Source organism: Carassius auratus, unplaced genomic scaffold, assembly GCF_003368295.1.
Source record: "Carassius auratus strain Wakin unplaced genomic scaffold, ASM336829v1 scaf_tig00013767, whole genome shotgun sequence".
NCBI classification, from domain to species: Eukaryota; Metazoa; Chordata; class Actinopteri; order Cypriniformes; family Cyprinidae; genus Carassius; species Carassius auratus.
Genome location: NW_020524440.1, coordinates 350,098 through 376,206, shown reverse-complemented (window position 1 = coordinate 376,206; position 26,109 = coordinate 350,098). Strand labels below are relative to the sequence as shown.

At 36.2% G+C, this 26,109-nt stretch overlaps 1 protein-coding gene across 1 annotated transcript; it reads right to left on the bottom strand.

The window, feature by feature from the left end:
• Positions 1-10,328: 10,328 nt before the first annotated feature.
• On the bottom strand, positions 10,329-11,535 carry LOC113074171 (zinc finger BED domain-containing protein 4-like). The gene is made up of 2 exons (XM_026246928.1): positions 10,991-11,535; positions 10,329-10,753 (listed from the first exon to the last, which is right to left on the bottom strand). Exons 1-2 carry the CDS (start codon positions 11,361-11,363, stop codon positions 10,362-10,364), a joined length of 765 nt encoding a protein of 254 aa, XP_026102713.1. The 5' UTR covers positions 11,364-11,535; the 3' UTR covers positions 10,329-10,361.
• Positions 11,536-26,109: the final 14,574 nt, after the last annotated feature.

Here is a 26,109-nt window from a genome sequence, read left to right as displayed (position 1 = left end):
GGTTTTGGGGACATATAATGACAATGAGGAATTAATAATAGTCAGAAGAGGACCTATGACTTCTGGAAGCACCTCTTTTAAGAGCTTAGATGGTATAGGGTCTAACATACATGTTGTTGGTTTAGATGATTTAACAAGTTTATACAATTCTTCCTCTCCTATAGTAGAGAATGAGTGGAACTGTTCCTCAGGGGGTCTATAGTGCACTGTCTGATGTGATACGGTAGCTGACGGCTGAATGGTTGCAATTTTATCTCTAATAGTATCGATTTTAGAAGTAAAGTAGTTCATAAAGTCATTACTGTTGTGGTGTTGGGAAATGTCAACACTTGTTGAGGCTTTATTTTTCGTTAATTTAGCCACTGTATTGAATAAATACCTGGGGTTATGTTTGTTTTCTTCTAAAAGAGAAGAAAAGTAATCAGATCTAGCAGTTTTTAATGCTTTTCTGTAGGATATGTTACTTTCCCGCCAAGCAATACGAAATACCTCTAGTTTTGTTTTCCTCCAGCTGCGCTCCATTTTTCGGGCTGCTCTCTTTAGGGTGCGAGTATGCTCATTATACCATGGTGTCAAACTGTTTTCCTTAACCTTCCTTAAGCGTAAAGGAGCAACTGTATTTAAAGTGCTAGAAAAGAGAGAGTCCATAGTTTCTGTTACATCATCAAGTTGTTCTTAGGTTTTGGATATGCTAAGGAATTCGGATACATCAGGAAGATAACTTAAAAAGCAGTCTTTTGTGGTAGAAGTGATGGTTCTTCGATACTTGTAACAAGAAGTAGAATTTACAATTTTGGCTATATGAAGTTTACACAGAACTAAATAATGATCAGAGATATCATCACTTGGCTGAATAATTTCAACACTATCAACATCAATTCCATGTGACAGTATTAAATCTAGAGTATGATTTCGACAATGAGTAGGTCCTGAAACACGTTGTCTAACACCAATAGAGTTCAGAATGTCTATAAATGCTGATCCCAATGCATCTTTTTCATTATCGACATGGATATTAAAATCACCAACTATTAAGACTTTATCTGCAGCCAGAACTAACTCAGATGTAAAATCACCAAACTCTTTAATAAAGTCTGTATGGTGCCCTGGTGGCCTGTATACAGTAGCCAGTACAAACATAACAGGGGATTTATCATTAACATTGGTTTCTCTGGATAATGTTATATGAAGCACCATTACTTCAAACGAGTTATACTTGAAGCCTGCCCTCTGAGAAATCCTGAAAACGTTGTTATAAATTGAAGCAACTCCTCCCCCTTTGCCTTTTAGACGCGGCTCGTGTTTATAACAATAATCTTGGGGGGTGGACTCATTTAAAATAATGTAATCATCAGGTTTTAGCCAAGTTTCTGTCAAACAGAGCACATCTATATTATGATCAGTTATCATATTATTTACAAAAAGTGTTTTCGTAGAAATGGATCTGATATTCAATAAGCCAATCTTTATCATTTGTTTATCCATATTGCATTTGTTTTTTATTTGTTGAACCTCAATTAAATTGTTAACCTTAACTTGGTTTGGACGTTTTTTGTATTTTCTAGTTCGGGGAACAGACACAGTCTCTATAGTGTGATATCTAGGTGAAAGAGTCTCTATGTGCTGAGAATTAACTGACCTCTGTGACGGGAGGCAGCTAGCAGACGGTCGGTTTAGCCAGTCTGTCTGCTTCCTGACCTGGGCCCCAGTTAGTCAGGTATAAACACTAAGACTATGTGCCATATTTCTAGACAGAAGAGCAGCACCACCCCAGGAGGGATGAAGACCATCTCTTTTAAACAGGTCAGGTCTGCCCCAAAAGCTCGTCCAATTGTCTATGAAACCTATGTTATTCTGTGGGCACCACTTAGACATCCAGCCATTGAGTGATGACAATCTGCTATGCATCTCGTCACCACGGTAAGCAGGCAGGGGACCAGAGCATATTACAGTGTCTGACATCGTGCTTGCAAGTGAAGCGACAATTACAAGGCAATTCACCACAAAAATGGAAATTATAAATTCTGTCATTTATTTTCGCAGAGATATCACGAAATGTCAAAAAAGCACCTTAAAAGTAATCCATGTGACTAGAACATACGGTATATGTCCCAGATGACTGAAATTTAAAACTAGTGATACTCTTTCCATAACCAATGGATAGGTATACATTTTTATTATTATTATTATTTCTGTCATATAAATTAAAAAGTAAATCACTTAAAAATGTAATGAATCATTTGAAGTGATACAAGTGAATTTAAGCATCACACCATGATCATTTGCTGAATGAAAAATTTAAGTTCATTTTAAGATTCGGTAAAGATTATTTTTATTATTAAACATTTTGTTATATATTTTGTTTTATATAAATTTTGTTTTATATATATATATATATATATATATATATATATATATATATATATATATATATATATATATATATATATATATATTATGTATATAACATTTTGTTTCACAAGCTTTTATATGATTTCAGAAGTAATAAATTATCTTTCATATCAAGTCATCCTGATGAATAAATAATGACCAAATAGTTATTTTGAACAAACTAATTCTTTAATTGCATAATGGGACACATTTAGGGTGAAACAGAATATTTATTGGGAAATAACGTAGGCTTGGGTATTTTATCCATTTACACTTTATATCCTTCATGAAAAATTGGGTCCATTCATTGATTTGATTTCATATTATTTGATATTATATTATATTATATTATAGCAATTTGTAAGGTCACCAGGGTCAATCCTGATATCATGTTGACTCTAAGGCTTTAGAGATGGAGGCCGAAGGTTAGTCTAAGGTGAGGCTATAATTATGATGGCTTTGTAAAATAGGAAGGTCCTTACGTGTGCAGGATGTGTGACGGAGTGCATGTGTGTGTGCTGGGCTTTGCTGCTAAAGGCATAGTTCAACAAAAATTTGATTATATTTAGTCACCCTTACACACTTCTGTGACGTATTTTAAAAGTCTCTGTGTTTGGCATAGCATTAGGCCTCATTAAAATAAAGACTAATGATCTATGAGACCTATTGGCCACTTGATTGAAGGCCATGAGTGACATATTAGCTGTGGCAGGTGTGAAGTATGATGAAGATGTCCAGACAGCAGCTGTGATTCACTGTGATCCACGCAGACGGAGTGTGTGACTTCATACACAACAGCACACATTCACTCCAAAACAGCCAGGACCTCTGCTCTCATGACACCATTGTCAACAAACAACAGACAAAAACAGCTCATTGTGCACATTTATATATAGAATAAAACATATTATAAAAAAACAGTAAGTGATATATAATCACTTAGTGAAATATTATTATAATTTAAAATAACTGTTTTATATTTTATTTTTATTTTATATTTTATAACATTTTTGTTTTATACATTTTACAATGAATGATTGAAATAGACTTTTGACATTTATTTTCAGATTTATATTTTTATATTTATATATATTATTATTATATTTATAAGGCTTTAACCAATATTTATTTCATTTTTTTATTTTTTGATATTTATTCATATTATATATGTATATAATTTATAATACTGTGAAATGATTAAAACTAATTTAATAATTTAAACTAAGTGTTTATATTTTATTTTAGTTTTGATAAACATTTTTGTTTATTTTAGAATGAATGACTGTAATATAAATGTTATTTTCTATTTTAATTATTCTTATATATATATATATATATATATATATATATATATATATATATATATATATATATATATATATATATATATATATATTATGGATTTTATATAAGGTTTTAACCCATAATTATTATTATTATTTCTTTTTTTTTTCGATTTTATAACTTTTTAGTTTTATACATTTTAGAATGAATGATTGAAATAAAAATGTATTTATTTAATATTACAATTTTTTTCAGTTTTATATTTTATTCTATTTTATTTTAGATTATATAAAATATTTGCTTTTTATATTCTAGAATTAATGACTGAAATAGAAATTTTGAAATTTATTTACAAAAAAATTTATGTAAGGCTGTAAACAATATTTATTTCTGTGGGGTTTTTTTCTTCATATTTGTATATAATTATATAATATATAATATTGTGAAATATTATTACAGTTTAAACTAGCTTTTTTTATACTATAGTCTTCAGTGTTTCAGGATTCTTTGAATAGAAAGTTAAAAAGTACAGAATTGAGTTGAAATGGGAATCTTTTGTAACATTATAACTATCATATATCACTTTTCAACAGTTGAATGCATCTTTCCTGAATAAAATAATATTCATTTATTTTTTGAACGTCCTGACCTTAAATTCTGAACACGATATTAAGAAATAACTGCTGTCCACAGAAAGCAAGCCGGGCTGCACCTCAGCTGAGTTAATGATGATCTGTGTTCCTGCTGCTCTCACACGCTGGGCTAATCAGTGTCTGACATCCTCTCAGACCGATGATGAACTGGATGTCATGACAGGTGCTGTAATGTAGGAACAAAAAAGGCATTTCACAGAACCAGCTTTCCTGCCATAATTTGTTTGGTTACTTACCCTTAAATATCCACCATCAGATGAAGGAATGAGTTTGGGTGTGTGGGTAATCCTCAGCTGAATGGTTTCATTCTGGAGGAATCCATGACAGACCTCTTTGTCCTTACATAACCTCAGGCAGAGATGGAGACTGTTTGCGTTTTTGAGCCACCCATGTGCAATTACTGAAGTTTATTTTGGGTTTTGCGTCTGACGTCTGAAGAGCCAGATATTACGTTGATACTTATTTGATAATTAGTGGTGTTCTGTTCATAAGCTTAAGTGGTTCTCATACTTAATCATAAGTATTACACATTATTTCTGGTATAGTCATGAATAATACCTCAAATTGTTCAGTAAATGTGTTTTATGCTGTTCTAAGAGATTCGGCTCCCAACTGACATGGTGGGTGATCTGTTTTTTTTTTTTTTTTACTCAAATGGTCACTTTCTCATTCAATTAAGAAAAAAACCCCAGTAGAGACAGATTTTTATCTCTGTTTAAATCCTGCAGTTGTTCTCCTTGTTCTTTCTCTCTGTGACAGATGGCAGAGTTTGGGAACAGTAACACTTTTCAGATTCATCAGAACATCTTGCTCCATTAGAATGAGCTTATTTATCACCCTGTTCTTTTCTAAATGTTCCCACTAAAACGTTGCACCTTGCTAGAGACATTTTGCTGTGGCTGTTTGTCCAGAACAGAATGAAATGTGCAAACATTTCCCTTTTTTTAGGTGACTTTGGAAAATGTGTGTGGTTGAGAGAACATTTAAGATCTGAAACTTTGTGAGCTGCATGTTGCCTGCACAGAGACTGTTAGACTCGACTCGACTCAACTAACTTCAGTAGTTTAATATTCCCATGTAGCTGACAACTGATGCTTTATGAAAACAAATCAATATTTATTCAAATATAATCCTAAAATAGTATTTTGATTTGAGATATATTTTAAATGTATTATTTATTTTGGATATGTTTAATTATTCTGTAAAAATGCAAATCATTTATTTTAATATTTAACCATTGACTATAGCCCTTCAGCATTACAGTATAATTGAGAGCTATGAATTTTAACGTATTAGACAAAAAAAAAAAAAAAAAAAAAAAAAAAGCTCAGTAAGCAGCATAATAAAAGTTTGTTTTTGTTTTTGTTTTTGCATTGATAGCACACTTCTGCTGTGTTAAAGTGCCATCTCTGTTGGCAGCTCACTAGGTTTTGGATCAGAGCATTCAATCTTTCCTCAACCAAGGAACTGTGTTTGAAATAACTGAGTAAATAATTATAATAAACTTCCCCAGCGAAACATGTTACTAACTAAAGCACAATAGGTAATGAATAGTCCTTTGCGAGATTAATTATCATTATCAATGCTTGCTCATGCTCATGAATCTCTGGCTCACACACACCAGCCTGTTTCCCAAATACGTATGCAAACACCTCCCTCAATTTAAAGATCTTCAAGAAACCCAAGCCCTGTTACTTCCCAAATCATCCCCTGTCAATCGCTGCCTCACATGGGTGTGAAACATCATCATCCTCATCTCCATCTCTCATTCTACACCTCCTCGGCCTCCATTTCAAAAGATATCCGGGTTGTTGATCACAAAAATGACGTTTTCCTGTTGTATTCACTAAGCAACAGATGCCTTGATGTGAAAAGAATGTTGAACATTTTGTTGATTTATTTTGTTGTTTTATTGGCTTATATGCAGTTTTTTTGTGTGTCAAGACTCATGACACACACACACACACATCTCTTTTTGCACTTCGTTTTGAAAGTATGTCATGTAGCTTCAAATAGTTTGAGTAAATTGAATGTATTTTGTTCATCATCGTGTCTCTTGTGAATGTCCATGCTTTACCTAAAAAAGCAGATTGCAGATTGCATGACCCTTTCCAAGAATTACCTGAAGTCATCTTTCAGTTGCTGACACCAGCATCAGGCAGTGAAGGACTTCATTATTCATTAAGCACTGGGCCTGACACGCAGTAGCAGCATTTTGATAACAGTCACAGCCATTAAGGGGGTTGGGATTTGACCAGAGTTCATCCGGCTGGCAGCGGCCATATAATTTAATGGGAATAGAGCATGACAGTAGTCACTATTACCGAGTGAAAAATCCAGCAGGTGCGCATAATGCTAATGTCCCGGAAGAACCAAGGCAAAACTGTGAAAAAAAGCTTAATGCGGCACTACTCACCACTGGCGCCAAACTGGTTCTGCATTATGCCCTTATGCGTCCCGGGGCATATATAGTTCTACAATAAAAGTGTATCAACCAGGCCCGGTTTAATATTGTCCCATTGCCATTCCGTTCCATTCCATTGCCATCACTATGTCATTCCCAAAACATTCCAAAGTATGTGTGGCAGAAAAACAGAAGTTAAACATTTTGAATGGATTATAGCCTAGAAAGCTCACAAAAAGTGACCCCTTTAAAAGCTGTCACTCTTTGTCATTGCATTCTCACAAAGTTCTGTTCAATGGATCTTTCTGCACTGTGCCATCAATCAATTATTTACATTACATACAGAAGGAAAATTCTGAACATAAAGTTTATCTTTATTCGGATCTGAACCATTAAAGTGTCTGCCACAAATATTGACTGATCTTACTTTGAACGTTGGAGCACATTACCATTATCATTAGGAGGCAGAATAAACGCTATAAATATGTATATTCTACCCAGGTTCCTAAATCATTTTCAATGCATACATATATTTTTGACTAATTATTTTTCTCACTATTAGACAAATTAATATCATAATTCATATGGAACAGGAAAAATGTGTGCATCCACAGAAGTATTTTACTGCGACACAGCGAGCATGGATGACTGTCTTTACACAGCATTCATTATTACTAGGCAGCTAATCCATGCAATGTTATATTGGGTTATTTCATTGAATAATAGAGATCCCAATTGGTTGTCTTTAGAAAATGTCATCTTGACCCTCTCTTTCACGAACCTGCTCTGCTCAAAACTTCCACCACCCGGACCAATATAAAAATTTTCTTCAAATCCAGTTGTTTAACACTCATTCAAAATATGGGCACGATTTAGAAGAAGTTTTGCACTCAAGGAATTATCAGTCTATGCTCCCATAGCAAGAAATCACATTTGCCCCTTATATTATGGATGAAACATTTAATATTTGGTCTGTGAAATGTATAAGATATGTTTACTGATGGAGACTTTGCATCATTCAGTCAAGTGAAAATTACGTTCCAAATTCCTGACTCCCAATTTTATAGATATCTTTAGCTTCGTAGCTTTGTGTCTTCTTCATTGAGCCACTATCCTTCGTTGCCTCCCTGTTCCCTTCTTAAGTCTATTATGGACCTGAATCTATATTCCAAAGGAGCCATTGGTAAAATGTATTCTGTAATCAATTCTCATAACCTGGAACCCCTAGTTCAATTAAAAAGAAAATGGGAAGTGTAATTAGATCTAGAACTCTCGGAAGACATGTGGCAGTCTGTCTTGATATTTATTCATCTTCAATTTGTCTAAAACAGAGTAATTCAATTTAAAATGTTTCACAAACTGCATTGGTCCAAAGTCAAATTAGCCAAATTCAAACCAAATTTAGACCCAATTGACCCAGCTACACTATCTCGCATGTTTTGGCTTTGGCTAAAATGAATAGATTCCTGGCAGTTGGTATTTAAATTTCTCTCTACATAAAAGACATATATAAAGGTGCTGGTGATATAATTAGAACATCATCAAAAAGTTGATTTATTTCACTAATTCCATTCAAAAAGTGAAATTTATATTGACTTAATTCCCATAATTGTAACTTTATTCTCAAAATATTTTGACCTATATTCATTCATTACACACAGACTGATACATTTCAAATGTTTATTTATTTTAATTTTGATGTTTATAACTGACAACTAAGGAAAATCCCAAATTTAGTATCTCAGAAAATTTGAATATGAATTAAGACCAATTCAAATAAAGGATTTTTAGAAATCTCGGCCAACTAAAAAGTATAAAAATGAAAAGTATGAGCATGTACAGCACTCAATACTTAGTTGGGGCTCCTTTTGCCTGAATTTCTGCAGCAATGCGGCGTGGCATGGAGTCGATCAGTCTGTGGCACTGCTCAGGTGTTATGAGAGCCCAGGTTGCTCTGATAGTGTCCTTCAGCTCTTCTGCATTGTTGGGTCTGGCATATCGCATCTTCCTCTTCCCAATACCCCATAGATTTTCTATGGGGTTAAGGTCAGGCGAGTTTGCTGGCCAATTAAGAACAGGGATACCATGGTCCTTAAACCAGGTACTGATAGCTTTGGCACTGTGTGCAGGTGCCAAGTCCTGTTGGAAAATTAAATCTGCATCTCCATAAAGTTGGTCAACAGCAGGAAGCATAAAGTGCTCTAAAACCTGGTATACTGCTGTGTTGACCTTGGACCTCAGAAAACACAGTGGACCAACACCAGCAGATGACATGGTACCACAAACCATCACTGGACTTTACACTTTACACTGGACCCTTAAGCAACATGGATTGTGTGCCTCTCATCTCTTCCTCCAGACTCTGGGACCATGATTTCCAAAGGAAATGCAAAATTTACTTTCATCAGAGAACATAACTGTGGAACACTCAGCAGCAGTTCAGTCATTTTTGAAGCGAGATGCTTCTGATGTTGTCTGTTGTTCAAGAGTGGCTTAACACAAAGAATGTGACAGCTGAAACCCATGTCTTGCATACGTCTGTGTGTAGTGGTTCTTGAAGCACTGACTCCAGCTGCAGTCCACTCTTTGTGAATCTCCCCACATTTTTGATTAGGTTTTGTTTCACAATCCTCTCCAGGGTGCGGTTATCCCTATTGCTTGTACACTTTTTTTTGTCTTGCCCTACTTGTGCAAGGTATCAATGGTTGTCTTTTGGACAACTGTCAAGTCAGCAGTCTTGGCCATGATTGTGTAGCCTACAGAACTAGACTGAGAGACCATTTAAAGGCTTTGCAGGTGTTTTTAGTTAATTAGCTGATTAGAGTGTGGCACCAGGTGTCTTCAATATTGAACCTTTTCACAATGTTCAAATTTTCTGAGATACTGAATTTGCTATTTTCCTTAGTTTTCAGCTATAAACATCAAAATGAAAAGAAATAAACATTTTAAATATATCATTCTGTGTGTAAAGAATTAATATAATATACAAGTGTGGCGGGAGGAGCAAACGACCAGAGATGGGACCAAGTCTCACATGTGCAAGTCTCAAGTAAGTCTCAAGTCTTAACCTTCAAGTCTCAAGTAAGTCCCAAGTATTTTTTTCTTGGGCAAGTCAAGTCAAGTCAAGTCACAAGCTATGTCAAGTCAAGTCAAGTCAAGTCCTGTAGTAGGTCAAGTCAAGTCCAAGTCAAGTTACTTATTGTTTTAATTTCACTTGCAGAATCTGATCTTAATTAAGTTAAAAGACAAGATATAAGTAACTGTCGGTAAATTAAAATAATTTGGATTTGCATTGTAAATACTCATGTTCAGTAAAATACATCATGGAATCAAACAAAATTGTAACTTCATAAAATTATTTATTTTCACTTTTGCCAACAGTGTTTGAAATGTTTTAAATTTTCAACATTGAGTCCATAAAACAAATAACTGCTTAACATCCAACAGACACCTCTCTGAAAACCTCCCTTTACATACAACATTAAACTTTGTTACATTTCTCTCGCTCTGTCTCACACACACACACACACACACACACACACACACTCACGCACTCTCTCTCATACACACACACACACACACACACACAAACACACACACACACACACATCCATAAGTCATTACCTCTTTTACAAGGTATTGCACTTGCAAAATATAAGATTTGAGAGGGTCTTGTCTGCAAGCCGAGCACGATGTGGCCTCATGATGATCCCACCATGACTGAAGACCCTTTCAACTGGGGCACTTGAAGCCGGCACTGAAAAAGCTCTCATTGCAACCGGAAAAAGTGCAGGGAGGATACCCCTGTTTGCATCCCAGAAGGACAGACAAGCTTGCCCACAACAAAGACCAAAATAGTTATTTAGTTGTGTCTCTGGGTTGGTGGCTGTGTCCTGCTTGCGGCGTTTTCTATACTCTGAGAATAAGCCAGTGCTCTCTTCCTCCTGGTTTTCATTTTCAGCCTCTTGGAATCCAGGACTCTGGGATGTTGTGTCAGGTCGCACCTCACGTAGAATCAGATCTTATAAAAACAAAGACAAAAAAGTTAATTTAATTTAAAGGACAAGTGTGAAACCATGATTGTTAGAAAGTGAACTTCCTCATTCATTATTTCACAGCTCAGTTTGATATGCTTGCAAAATCAGCTCTAAAGATGTATTATATTATTTATACAACTGTTATGAATTAAATTTCCATAATTTGATAATGGTGACATGCCTAACTGTATATCATGCAACAAAAAAAAAAAATCACTGACCTTTCACCATGTCAACAATGTCATTCTTTATGTCATCGGTGACAAGCACATCATGCTGAAGCCACATCATGGAGAAAGCTGGGTCCAGGACAGCTGATCTGATGTAGAGTGGGTCAGCAAATGGCAGCTCTTCTCCTGATGCTGCTGATAACATTTTCAGATTAACAAAGATCCCCCGGAATCTTTTCTTGAGAGAGCATTGCAGGTTATGGATCATGCTTCTCAGAAAGCGCACTTGCTGTTTGAGTTTTTCCAAATGGTGGTTTAGTGACAATACACAGGGGAGGACAGAGCTGACCGTCACAATCTTCTCTCCCTGAGTAAGATCGGTGGCCTCGGCAAATGGCTGTAGCACATCACAAAGCTCCTTCATCAGATTCCACTCTCTAATTGAGAAGACCAGCTCACTGTGGCCTGTGTCCTGAGCAACACTGCACAGTTCCTGATGACTGAATGAGAGCACTGCCTTGACTTGGCGGAGAGTTGAATTCCACCGTGTATTCACAACAGTAGGTATCCCTCGCTGCCCAAACTTATCTTCAAAAGCATCTTTAAAGTTGCTGGATGTATGCAGGAGAGAGCTCAGTTTGGAGCATTTTGCAAAGGTACTGTTCATGATCCGTGCATCTTTGAGACCATCACCAACAGTTAACTGCAGCGTATGGGCAAAGCATTGCTGACGTTTAGGACTTCCTCTGTTGATCATGCGGTCCACAGTCTCCCATTCACCTCTGGAGAGGTCTTCCCACAACTCTGCATCATCCAGATTGTCGTCATCAGTTACTTCACCATCTTGCTCTTTTGGAAAACACTGTAAATGCTCGCTTCATATTAGCAGCATTGTCACAAATAACAAAGTCAAGTTTTTGTCTGATGTCATATTCATCACATATGGAATCAAAGGCTTCTGATATCCGTTCTCCTGTGTGAGTTCCTTTAAATCTGTTGCAGGCAAGCAAGTATGATTTCAGCTGAACTCCCTCAGATGTTGCCAAAACATGGCCAGTGACTCCCAAAAAGCCACGCATTCTCCTGTCTGACCAAATATCCACTGTAACTGATACATGGTCTGCACTAGCAAGAAGCACTTTTATTTTCTCTTTAGTCTCTGCAACAAGAGATTCTATCTTTGAAGTTATTGTCCTACGACAGGCAGGTACTTGGAGTCAACCACAGACATGAAGTGTCTGAAATGTCCATTCTCAGTGATTGAAAGAGGCATGCTACATCCTATCACCAGGTCTCTTAGAATGGCATTTGTTATGGCCTTCTGTCTTGGATGATTAGTTGAATAGGCTTCCTGAGGACGAGACTGGAGGAACTGGGAAATCGCAGGCTGTGTAGCATCAGTGCAGGCGTTTCTTGCCCTTTCATACTCTGCATATCTGTGAAACAGATGCAAAAACAAGAATGGGATGTACTGTATGATCGGGCAGACATGAAAACATGATATACGGTTAAAAAAAATAGTTGTTTGAGGCTTTTTGTAGTTTTTATTTACTATAATGCTTAGCATCAAAATCTTCCAGACATGGCCCTTCTACACTGATTCTTATTAGTGGACAATGCTACTTCAGTGTATGTTCCTGGTTAAGACTCAAGACATTCTCAACAGAGCGATGAATCGACGAGTCACTATAGAAACGGGCGCTAAGAAAAAGCATGCCAACTGTTTCTTTCTTCTTTTGTTCATTAGTTGTTTACATGCTTAGTGCATATCACCACCTAATTGAATGCTGTGCAATCATTTTTATTTTTTTTCCATTTAATCTTTAATCCTTGAAAATGTGAATTAAATAATTAGCATAAAACAAACAATATAAGTCATATCAGATATGTATTTTGATTTAGATTTTAAACATTATAGAAAATGTGATCCATGTGTCAGATAATATAAAATGTAATAAGAAAGAAAAAAAAATATATAAGTTAAACATTACCTTGCCATAGTGTTTTATAAATTATACAGATAACTCCTATATATTCCAATATAAGAAATAATCATATTAGAATAATATTAATTTATTTGTTAGCCTGCTTATACTATAGTCCTAATGGAGTGCATCAGAGCAGCATAAAAATATATCAAATATTTTGTAGTGAATCTCTTATTTGCATCTAAAGTTTATTGCCAATAATAATGACAGGTTTGTGAAAGTGTAGAACTCGTTGAGCTCGCGTTGATCTTCAGCACAGCGACTCATTTGCACGTCTCTGATTGGCCAATGCGTTTAACAGACATGTCTGTGATTGGCTACAATGCTCAACGCTGCAAAAGCACGTCGTGAGTACCTTTAATGCAAAGGGAAAATATATATATACACAAAACTGTAATATGCACTTTTTTCATGTTTAGGTAATCGCGGCAGCTGTAGTCTTATTCACATTTGTTTTTCTGATTAATTTTTTTGCTCTATGAGAAAGACAAGGTAACAAAATATTTGTGGCTTAGCCCCAGCGCCACACCTGCAAGAAACACGTTTTTTGACGGCCTGCTAGCGGATCGTTAGGAAAGATTTGATGAATGTGATAATTTATGTTTGGGCCTTTTTTGGGCCTGAAATCGCTGAAACAAACTTTAATGGCTACTTTAGCTATTATTACATTAGCTAACTACCAACTAACAGATAACATTAACAAACTGACAAGCACTTACTGGGCAGAATGGTTCTTCAGATGACGGATGAAATTGGAGGTTGTCGTCTGGCTGTCAGAGATTTTTATGTTGCATGTCTTGCAAAACGCTGTTCTTCTTTTGCCATCTTGTACAAAATTATTGAAGCCAAAAGCGATGACCCTCGGTACCCCTCCGGCTGACATGTTGATGTGATGTGATATTTGATCTAAGTGGGCGTGGTGTGCGTAAGGTACGAGAGGGCACGACTAATGATAGTGTGGTGATCCAGTGACGACAACGCTATTCTCAGCCTGCGCTGAGAATTAAAAAAATAATAATTTATATATTTTATATTCAAACTGAAAACATGATGTAATTAACACTCAAGTCATTCAAGTCATCGTGTCTCAAGTCAAGTCAAGTCCCGAGTCTTTAACTTTCAAGTCCGAGTCAAGTCTCAAGTATTTTATTTTTTGTCAAGTCAAGTCACAAGTCATAAAAATAGCGACTCGAGTCGACTCGAGTCCAAGTCACCAAGTCACAAGTCCCCATGTCTGCAAACGACAGACACAGTGGGTGTGGCGTCAGGCCTCGGAAAGGCTTTTATTAAGAGAAAATAACACAAAAGAGAGGGAATAAATGTGGCCAAAGAGGGAGAGTGTCCAAAATAAACAGAACTGTGGCTAGCTAGTTATTTTGCCTACTTACACTCTGACTCTGCTTTGTGAAAAAGCTTCTTATGTCCTCTTTCTTCTTCTTGGGTGGCATCTACAAAGTACAAAACGGGCAAAAAAAAAAAAAGGAATGTTAAAATGTTTTTACTCTGGCCTTTGTATGTGGCAGAGAGACGGCCCTGGTAACTTACCGTCGGCGTCGTCAACATGCGCGCGCACACAAACCACCCGCTCGCTGCTGCTAGTGCAACCACAAAAGTAGTCCCGGCTCGCGCGTGTAGCCTGTCAGATACCCCGCCACCAATCAAATTACGCAGTTTCTTGTACTGTCGTCGTCCTGGCCGTTAGATTCGATCCAAATAGCAGTGCAAAGATCCAAAAAGCAGTTCAAAGGAGCTTGTTAAATATTGGTGGGGACAAATTTGTCATCTCAAAATATTGATAGGGACTAGTACCTAGCGTCCCCCCCCCAAACCTACGCCCATGTTAATACCGCTCAATGGAAAGAAAAATCCCCTCAAACCTTTAAGATTTTTAAGAAACATGCTAAGTTAAAAGACTTGTTTATCTGAAAAACAATGCTACAGTCAGTTATTCTCCTTTGAAAATGTGCGTTCTGGGCTGGAATGTCGCTCTTTGTTTTGGTTTGTGAAACCCACCCACTGCCAGTTTACCCAATTGTATTTCATCACCCCGGGTTGCTGGTTGGAGGAAAAAACAACGTATTTCATTTCATTAATCATAAGGTGCACTCGTTCCTGTTTGTGTCGTCAAACTGGCAACCTGCATGTGTGTCAAGTCTAAAGAGGAGGGGGCGGGTGAAAAAAAACCCCTCTCCAATATTTTTAATTTGGACTGCAATTCCTAGTTCAGCCACTCGGTGTCAATCCTACATACAGCACCTTTAAGTAGCTGCTTAAGGAACTACTACATTTGGCTTTTCATTTAATATATGGCCGTATATAAAAATATGGCACACTATAAGATGCTGTACCAACATGTTTTATATAACTTGGCAAGTGTTTTTGTTGTTGTTGTTTTAGGTTTTTTTTTCATATCAGAAAACTTAAATCTATTAACTTAAGTCGTCCACACAGATCTCATTTTCCATTTCATTTTGAAAGGACTTCACTTCATTAAAAACAAAACACCTTTAATCTTTCCAAATTTTAATATTTAGGAGTTCGGGAACATCCAACATACTGTAATGTCCGCTCAGTTTTGATTTTAAAACACCCAATTCTATGGGTTTTTAAGGCTAGATTGTGCTACAGTATGGCTATGTGGATCACGTTAAGGGTTTTAATGACAACACACAGAGAAACTAATCCAAAAAGTGTCCCAGAACAGATACTTGCACTAGAGCACTCGTCAATACGACAGCCATATGCTCAGTCACACTGCGTTTCCAGGAAACTATGTCAGGTGACTTTTTGTTTTGTTGCCGCTGTGTATGAATGCAATTCTTATCTGTTTTATTTAACAAAGCCTGCACTGCTGCCTCCTATGCAACCTGCCATCTGTGCAAAATCATGCATGAGGGCAATCTACTGACCTAAACACATGCTACAGAGCATATACCTACAGAAACAAGATATTATGGACTAATTAAGTGGCAAAGTAAATGCATAATTTGACAGATAAAACCCATGCAAGAATCTGAATTTAATTGAATAAAAACTTTTTAAAAATATGTTTGCAATAAAAGTATATATATATATATATATATATATATATATATATATATATATATATATATATATATATATATATATGATTTTTTTTGTAAAAGAATCTTTTTTATTTTTGTAAAATTGTTTCATTAAAACATTGGGTACATTTTCTATTTTAATTCTATGACAATAATCCAATCTTATATGTATATAAGGAGCAGTTTGGATGCTATAATAAAAATATATGTACTAAAGTACTTAGGCACTGTTTTTTACATTTAAGTACTTTGGCATTGTTTTTTACCAAGTACATGTATGCATTTGGCAGATGTTTTTATATAAAGATTTATATGAGATTGTGTCAGTTCTTTTATTCCCTGGGATTCAAACTCATTACCTTGCTATTGCTTAAACCATGTTTTACTGTTTGAGCTACAAGAATTCATTTATGCAACAATCTATGAAAAAATCTAATAATTATGTTTTTTAGACTTGCTTCATTCAAACAATAATAATAATAATTTAATACTTCAAAAAAAATGGTATTGGTATTAATGGTAAAAAAAAATATATTGTTTTTATTAAAATATTTTAAGAAATAGATAATATTGTTTATTGCATGATTTTACAACTGTCACTTTAATGGCTCTGTAGTTTGCCTGCCAGTCATTTTGCTTAATCATTGGAAGCAGGAAATTGAAAAGCCACATTGTGTGTAAGTAGTTAAGCTTGTTGTGTAAGAATACTATTTTGCTACTATTGTGGACCAGTCAGATGGACTCATGTGCAAATTTTGCATGGATTTTATCTGTCAAACTGTGCTGGATTTTATTAACTTTGCATGAAATTAGTAATTTCTTGCAGATTTCTCTATATGTTATTGTGTGCCTAAGGTACTGATGTGGAAACCGCCAATACCAGGATGCATTTCTAGTGGCATGTGGTGCATCGGAACCACTTATTGTACTCTTATAGGTTGCAGAAGCACTGACATACATTATTCATCACTGGCATGCTTTGATCTCAAAGGGTTGCAGATGGTAAGGGTCATAATCTGCCAACAAACTTGCCTGCATTTCGCTTTAAGCTTTCATTGAGTCTCAGGAGAGCTGAGGATGCTCAAAGTGGCTGGTATATGGCACGGCAGAGCTGACGCTTAATTTAACCCTGATTAGAGGTGCACCGTGCCAGAACAGAACAGAACTGGCGTGGGAGGAGGATGTCTGTCAGATAGATCGGCCGCTGAGTGCAACAGCCGGTCTTTTAAGGTGAGAAGACCGGTTGTTCCCTGCCTGTGGTTTCAGGACAGTTTTCCCTTACAGAGATTGACCATGTGATTTGGTTAGAGGAAGTTGATTGTAGATCTGTGCTGCTGGGTGGTTTGCCTCTGCGTTTGAGTAACTGGGCTATTGAGGGCATTTTAACACTAGGGTCATTATTATCACACTGACATTTTTTTTAAAGATACCGGTAATATGAGCGGTGCTTACATGTGTAAAAGTCATCGGCACAATTCAAGGAGGTTGCCAGGATGTTTCTTTTTGGTTGCTGGGTTGATATTCTGATTTGGAATCCATTTAAAATGATAAGTTGGAGTGTTTAGAAAACGAATAGCACATTCCAACTCAACAAGTCTCATGATTTGAGAAATCAATAAGCACCAAAATGTCATATTTAGTATTTTGAACAAACCCCAGACACAAAGTGTAAAAAATAGTAGTTTTTTCTTTTCTATTTGAATATATTCCTGTGATGAAAAAAAAAAGACTTATCAATGATAGAAGTAGTTTTTTCAATATTTTTGGGAAACAGAAAGGTGAAAATAAATCTTCTAACAATAGAAATGTCTCTGGTCTTTGGGGCTCTCTGATAACTGTCTAGTTCATGTCATACCAACCTACAGGCAGAAACTGAAATCAGCTAAACCTGTTTTAAGGACTTCTTAAAAGATTGACTAATGAAGCAGAGCAGGATTTACAAGCCTCCACTGACTGGAATGATATCACTTTCTGTGAGGATATGTGCATTCCTACCAGGACGTTCCTATCATTCAATAATGATAAACCATGAACAGCTTCGTCATGCCAAAGAAGATGCTTAAAGAAGTGGTGATAAAATATTGTATAACCAGGCCATAAACTACTCTGAAAATCTGAGAAAAAATAAAATGTTTTTCAGCCAATGAGCCAGTGTCAGTATGGACTGGTCTGAGGAACATCAGCAAGTACAAGACACCGCTCCCACAGTCTGTGGAAGATCAATAACTGGCTAACCATCTTAAAGTGTTTTACTGCTGGTCTGAAAAACACAGTCTAAAGGCCCGTTCACACCAAGAACGATAACTATAAAGATAACGATATTAGCGTCCACACCAGCGAACGATATTCTAAGTTATCGTGCTTGGTGTGAACGGGCCTTTACAATACCACACCCTCTCTGATCTGCACTTCACACATACACCTAAACAGTGGAGTGCAACGAGCACTAGAACAGCCTGGCACAAGAATTATTATTATGTTTTTTCCACTGGCTTTATTTATCCTGAACAATTACAACTTTCATAACTATACATGGTCTATTATAACTGACTTATTTATACATAACATTTTTTTTCTATATTTCAAATTCGGTATTATATTACATTATAAAATGTTCTGTTTTTCTTATATTACATTATATTTGGTCATCTACGGTGTAATTTGTATGTATGTCTGCACTATCATGAATATTCGCACTATGTGTATACTTTATTTTGCACTGGAAGCTCCCTCGCCAAGATAAATTCCTTATGTGTATAAACATACTTGCCAATAAAGTTATTTCTGACTTGGACTTCTGTTTCATATTTTTGTGAGAACTGTGATACATTTTCAGGAATCTTTGGTAAAAAATAAAATTCAAAAGAATATAATAGAGAACATTTGAAATAGATTTTGTTTGTAGATTTTGTAGCAGTGTAAAAGTCTTTACTGTCACATTTTATGGATTTAGTATATCCTTGAAAAGTATTTATTTCCTTAAAATATATTTTTTTTTTACAAACTTATGAACAGTAATGAATGTAAATCTCTCTCTCTCTCTCTCTCTCTCTCTCTCTCTCTATATATATATATATATATATATACTGTAGCGATACCTGTGTACTATACAAAAGCATAAAACATCACTCACGACCCTCTATCTCATTATAGGTCTGAAACCACATTCTGGACATATTCTGGACTCATACTGAACAAAGGTGCATCATAAAGCAGTAATACAGTGCATTACTATGAAACACTATATACTTGGAATATAAAAAGATACAATGTCTAATATATGTATGACCACAGTAGCTCTTGTTAACAGTGATATAGTTGGTCTTTCGGGGGAAAAATACCACCAAGGGATTACATAAAAAAATAATGTAATTCATTTTTATGTGATCATAATTTTTTTTAAGATTAAATGGATGCAATCATGTAATATTACATTATGGCCTTTGACTGAACCCAGAGGTATGTCAGCATAATCTGCACCTTTGGCAGTAAAATATGGCATATTGTAAATACTGAAAAAATGTTATATCAAACAGGAAATGTTAAGCCATGAATCTATATGTGCATGGAACACCATGTTCCTAACGACATGCATAATATTTCAACAGCAGGTAGAGTCTTTCACGAGAACCTGCGGTGCAGAATAACTGCACATTCAGACAGCCAAATGATGCCCATATGAGACCTGCGGACTGGGCTAGGGATGGGGGTTGGGACTCAGCAATGTCTAAATCAAACATTTGGCCCAGCCAGCATTTTACTTCTCCTCTCTCTCTCCTCACTCTGGTCAGAAAATCCTTCTCTAAGAGTAGCCTGAAAGTTTCTGCATGTGGTGATCACATTGTGGTTTCTTGTACCAGTATGCAATATAGAGCTGAAAGGTCAAAATATGAAGAACATGAAGTGAGACCACAGGCGTCACAATGAGCACAGTGTGATAGCTTTCATTTGGCAAGAGTTAAAGGGCACAAAATGAGGGGCGTCAATTAATTCGACACACTTGGTGCTCTTAAAGGGGACTGTATGCTTTAAATTTTAAATAGATTTTTGTGAATCTGTGAGATTTGTTTCATCATCGCCAAAGCAGCTGGTAGCTGCCAGGATCCATGTGTAGAGCCATATATGATTCATGCAGCGGCATGGGCACAGCATGAGTTGAGTATGTATAATGCGGGGGGGGGGGGGGTATATGTAGATAATTGTGCATTGGGGGAGGGGCCAAGTGTAATGAGTTTCACCGTTGAGCTCTCACATCTCTTCTATCTGTATGTATATAATATGTATAAAAAAATAAGATTAATGCAAACAGTGTTAATATATTTATATACTGTATATATTTAGATTTTCTAAAAAGATAGATTTAGATTTTCGTTTATGCATGTATATGTATATTTTATGCATGGGTATGCTTGTATGTATGCATGTGTGTATATATGTAAAAAAAAAAAAAAATGAAAATGGGTCACTGTAAGTCTTGCTCTCTGTGTGTGGACTGCTGCCAGTGCCTGCGAATTGAAAGGAGATGCACAGAGATAATTATCTGTTTGCGAACAGGAGACAACCGTGTTTCGTCTGATCCATTTTGAGCTCTGACACTGTCAGCGTAAGGGTTAACGTGGCTGTAAGCAATACCCATTTGCTTGAGTGCTATTTTGGTTGGAACTCAAGAGAGGATAGGAGCACATTAAATCCTTTGGTGTTGCTGTTACCTCAGAGGTAACTGAAGTTCACATGCTGTTCAGTTTAGGAGAGTGTCTCTGCCATAATAAATTAGAGATTATGATTATAATGCATCAAACACATCAAAATATTATTTGAAGTATATTGATAATTACACTTTACACTTATAATTACACTTATTGTTAGAAATGATTACCTCAAAATTCTAATCAAAGTGCACTAAAATAATGTTGTTTTTGATTGTGGTTGCTAGTTTGCTTTGTAATTTAACCATTTCAGTGTGTAGGATACACAAAAATAGCAAGTAGATTGCTTTCTAAGCCACTTAGAAAGCACTTACCACACCATAAATATTTGTTTAGCAAGAGACTACAAAAGGAGATTGCATTCAAATTACATCAAACTCCAAAGTCAACTAAATTGTTGTTTTGGGCTGTGACCACTGCTTACCGTGTTTTCCAGGAATCTAAGTGGCTTTTTTGTCAGCTGAAACATGCTGTGACTTGTATTCTAAAGCGACTTGCATAATGTAATTAACACCAAGCATGCAAAACATGCGAAAAGCCCGTTTATTTATTTATTTTTGAATAGCACATTTCTCACACACCAGTAGTTTTAGTTTCACTTTTCGCTAAAATAAAAAATAAATAATGTGCTTATAAAGTATGTAACTGTTTTATTTACCAGTATTTCACATTATTTTACAGTGTAATAGTAAAATGTGACTTGCATTGTATAACCAAAAAATGCATTTTTGACAGTGCAACTTATCTTTCTGATTATTTTTTTATGTAACTTTCTGTGTATATTGTGCATAAAAATAGCCATTAGCTTCCTGCTTAGCCCACCACAAATATTTGTTTTCCCAGAAACAATGAAGTCTAGAATGAAAGTAATTTGAGTTATTTTCTCCTCTGCCAGATTTCACAACCCTCGACATCTGTGGCGCCTCTGCCTGTGATGTCAGACGGACTGTGGCTGTCAGAAGTGTTAGCAGGGTGCCTGGTGTCTCAACCTTCCCATATTTACAGATCCGGCAAATCCAGGCACCCAAACAACCCTGTCTACTACTATTCATCCTCTAAATACTGATAAAAACAACTGTCTGACCACAGACGCAGTGGAATGTGCTTTTCACAAAGGCAGACGCTCTCTCAGACAGCTGCCAATTCTCCCACAAATGTGCAAGACTGGGGTTCACAAGAGGTAAAGCATAGCAAAAAAAGCTTGTATAGGTACTGTTACCTTCATAGCTGGGCTTTCTGTTACACCGGGCCCGGATCCAAAGCTCTGGATGAGCTTAAACTTGCTGTCCTTTTCCCAATCTGCCACATGTTTTTAATTACAGTGTGTATTTGGTTGATTGTTGCCAACAGGGCGAGACCGAAATCGTAATATGTAATGCACAAAAGTTTAACATCTGGGACTGGATTGAAGTCTTTTACAAAACCGAACATCTACGACCTGTTTGCATGCAAAACGCTTGTGGTCTCTCGCCTACACGCAACAAATCTCTGCATTTGCAAAAGTGGTTTACGGCTGTCTAAGACTCTGTCTGGCTGTGGCCTTCCTGCCCTACATTCATCATGAGTCTCATCGTTGTTTTTCTTCATTTTCCTCTCCGCCTGGCAGAATGCATGAGCGTGTCATGAAGGACAGAAACAGTCCTTAACCACCAGACAGTGTCTCGCTCCTGGTCTGAATCACAGGCGAGTTGTGAAAGGGGAGCAGCTGGGTATCTGTGTGTGGCATAGGGCGTACAGCTCATCCCTTTCCTTCTGTCTGCTGAAGAGTCAGTAGCTGGGGATGGAATATCTATGAGTCCATTTGTCTGAGCTCCGCCACCTGCACATACCTTCTCCATAATGTAATCGCCTGAAGGCCCAAACCTCAGACTCCATATTTTCTAATCTGGCATCCCAGCCAAATCCTATCAGCATTACTGTCGCCTTGCATCCAAATTATGCAGGATGTATTTCCAGCTGTCAGTCCCAAAAATATCTATTTACATCTGGGGTTTTCAAAGTGATGACAAGGAAGCCCAAATATGATGTGATTTTATTAAGCCAAAATGTTGTATCCTAAACTACATAATTACAACAATTCAGATTTAACTGAATAGAGCTTTTAATAATACATATAATTCTAAAGCATATTGTAAAATATTAATTATCATAAAAAATAAAAATAAGTAAACTTTTGTAAAAAAAGATTTAAGTTATTCATGAAACAAATTATTATCAATGAATATACAATTATTATAAACACAGTTTATCATCATAGCTTTGACTATTTCACATTTGGGATGTTCCATCGCATATTAAAAACTATTTTAACAACTAAATACAATGAACTGATTTAATCCAGATATTACTCAATAATTCCTAATTGAATTCCCTCAGTGTAATTGCTTCTCTCTCTGAGATAGACAGTAGCAGTGAAGATCACAAGTATACATGGGTGTGTTCATTTAACATATATCTTTTTTATATTTTTTAACAATACAAAAATGCTTTTTTGCCAATATATTTTTGTAGACTTGTATGTTTGTATGTTTGAAAATACATTTGAAAATATATTTTGGTATATGAAAACTAAATATATTTATTTTTACATTTCAGAGCTTTACGTTTACATTATATGTAGCATATATTTAAAATATATATTTTGCCATATGGGTTTCGAATGTTTCCTCATAAGTACAGACTCTTGTACAAATTGGTCAAATCGCAAATAGTAGAGGTAGCTTTTTTAAATTTATTTTATTGTGCATCTCGTGAGGAAACTCAATGTAAAAACTAGTTTTCTTGCCGTTATTTTGTAATATGCATGTATTATTTTTATTTCATCACAATTAATTAATCATGCAAGCTCACATTCACAACAGATGTTTGCAGTTTTTTGCAGAAAAACATAGTCTGCGTGCATGGAGTTCATTCCACCTAATATTAAATCTAATATATACAATTCACACTTGCTTTCACTTATGCTACTGCTAGTATTTCATTTCTTCAAATGCAACATGAGGTTTGAGGTGAATGTTGAGAATGTGGCATGTGGTTTGCTCTGGGGGCTCTTTCCTGCTCTAAGAGTACTACAAATCTGGCATCAAAACTCTCAAAGGTCTGGGGGAAAGGATAGATATCAAGGCTTTTGAAGGAAGGGTGAGTGATATAGGGCACATCACGGCACTTAAAGGGGTCATCTGACGTTGCGAAAAATAACATTATTTGGTGTTATGCAATGCGTTTATGTGGTTTAAGGTTAAGGTCGCGCTGCATATACATTAAACCATGTCTGCATTTGTGATTGGAGAAACGACAAACAACAAGCTCTAACAGTTACTCTACACTGCTCAAAACTCACATTTGTATCATCAGTGGCAAATCCTTAACATATGAAAACGTACTTACAGACTGTGTGTCAGAAGAACCTGACTGTCCTTGCAAAGTTGGAATCGCCCCACTTTACAGAAACACACACTGGCATTATAGGTTAATCAAGTCCTGATCTTCCACAAAATGCACAGCACACATCTGAATATTTGGGTTGAACTGTAAATATTTGTTTTTATATATGCGGAAATCCAAAGAAAGTAGTTTCGCTTTCACAGCGAAACACACAGCAGCTCCACAACACGGCGCCGGCGGAAACAGCGAGAATAAAAGTTATGCCTTGTTAGTTTGCATGAACATTTGGCCGCGTTATGCAAATCTTCCCACATCGTGACATAGACATGTGGGGAGGTGTTAGAATGAGCAGTTGTAAGTAGGAGTGGTTAACTCTTAACTTTTATAAAGAATATCTCTTTGGATTTGAGAATTTAGTCTTTGCAACTTTACAGATCTTCTTTACACGGAGCTTGTAAAAAATTGAAATCGGTTAATATGAACCCTTTAAATAATCCCCTGCACAGATATAGAGCAAGAGCCATTTCCGGAATGGACTTGCAAAGTGGTGGTATTCTGGGAAGTCAGCAGTCCGTCTGTTAATGCGGCCTGGCTGCTTGCCCTGAGCACATTGCAGGCATTTGCCAATAAAATCGCAGGAGTCTGCAGTTCGTTCGCATTCACCTTACCTCCAGTTCAGGCTGCTTTTACAAGCTCATCAATAACATTTCCCTCAGCTTCTTGATGTGGATTTAATTTAAGGATTTAAGGTTCCAACTGTATGATAAATATGATAAATATTGGCCCTTGTGTGTGATGATGCGCTAATCAAGAATACTGGAAATCAGATGCTGAGTAACATTCTTCATTATGTCATGTTTCAATGGACACTTTTTAACATTCATTAAATCTTTTCAATGCACAAAAGGTTATTTAAAGTGTTCAGGGTTCTTCTGATTAGAAATTAGAAAAGAAATGGTTCAATAAAAAGTTTTTTGGAGATCCTTTTTTTTTTTTTGAGCCATTGCTGTGAAAATCTCTTTTTAGAAACTTTATTTGAGTAAGGGCCCCAATATACTTCAAGCTTAATAAAAGAGCAAACTGAACAACTGCTGGTCTGATTACATAATAGGTTCTCTTGAGTACCCAGACCTTCAAACTGACAGCAGAAGGTCTGGACTTCATTGCAGCTTTCACTGGCCAAGGACCTCCCAAATGGCCGTCTGACCAATATGTAGCTTATTTTGTGAATTGTCATGTTTAGGGGCATTAAAATGTAAAGTCGCTACAAAAACAGACCAGAGTACAACCAATAAACCATTCAAGATGAGGATCATCAGTCATCAAGACTGTAAGCATCACATACTTTTAAAAATCCAGCTTTTATTTGATCATAAGCAAACATTGACACATTTGTAAACAACATGGTTTCTTATTCCATGAGGGGTTTTAGTGTCATAACAACTTTGTTTTCAGGCAAACGGTTAAAGAATGTGACACACATCTCCCAGAATTCCTGTAGATATCAACCAATCAGACAAAGACTTTGAAAGTCCCGATGTGTTTCCTGTTTTGTGTGCCTGATGTCTGAGGCTGAGACTACATAATAGGTAGTCGTGCTCTGGTGCTCCGCCTTCTTTGACATGCAAATCTTTTCTGGTTAATTTCTTCTGTTCAGTCCGTTGATGTCAGATGAGAGTAAAAACATGAACACACTTTAACTACAGTTGTAGTTTTAATCGGAAGTGATATTGTCATTGCTTTTTCATGTTTAATTCTGAAATGCTGCTTGTTTTACAGCAATATATTGTATGAAGTGCCGAATAAATAAACATGACGTGACTTAATGTCAAGTGCCAAATTGCAGAACTGGTGCAAACATATTCCCATCGCTATGATTAGATGCTTTCTTAACTACTGTTTTCTCACCCAGTCGATCAGTCATCAGCTGTCTCTTGAATGTTGTCAGGGATTCGGCAAATAAGTTTGGAAAGGTGCTTCCATCAGCAAGGAACACTGAATGAGAATGTCCTGGAAAGTGATTTTGT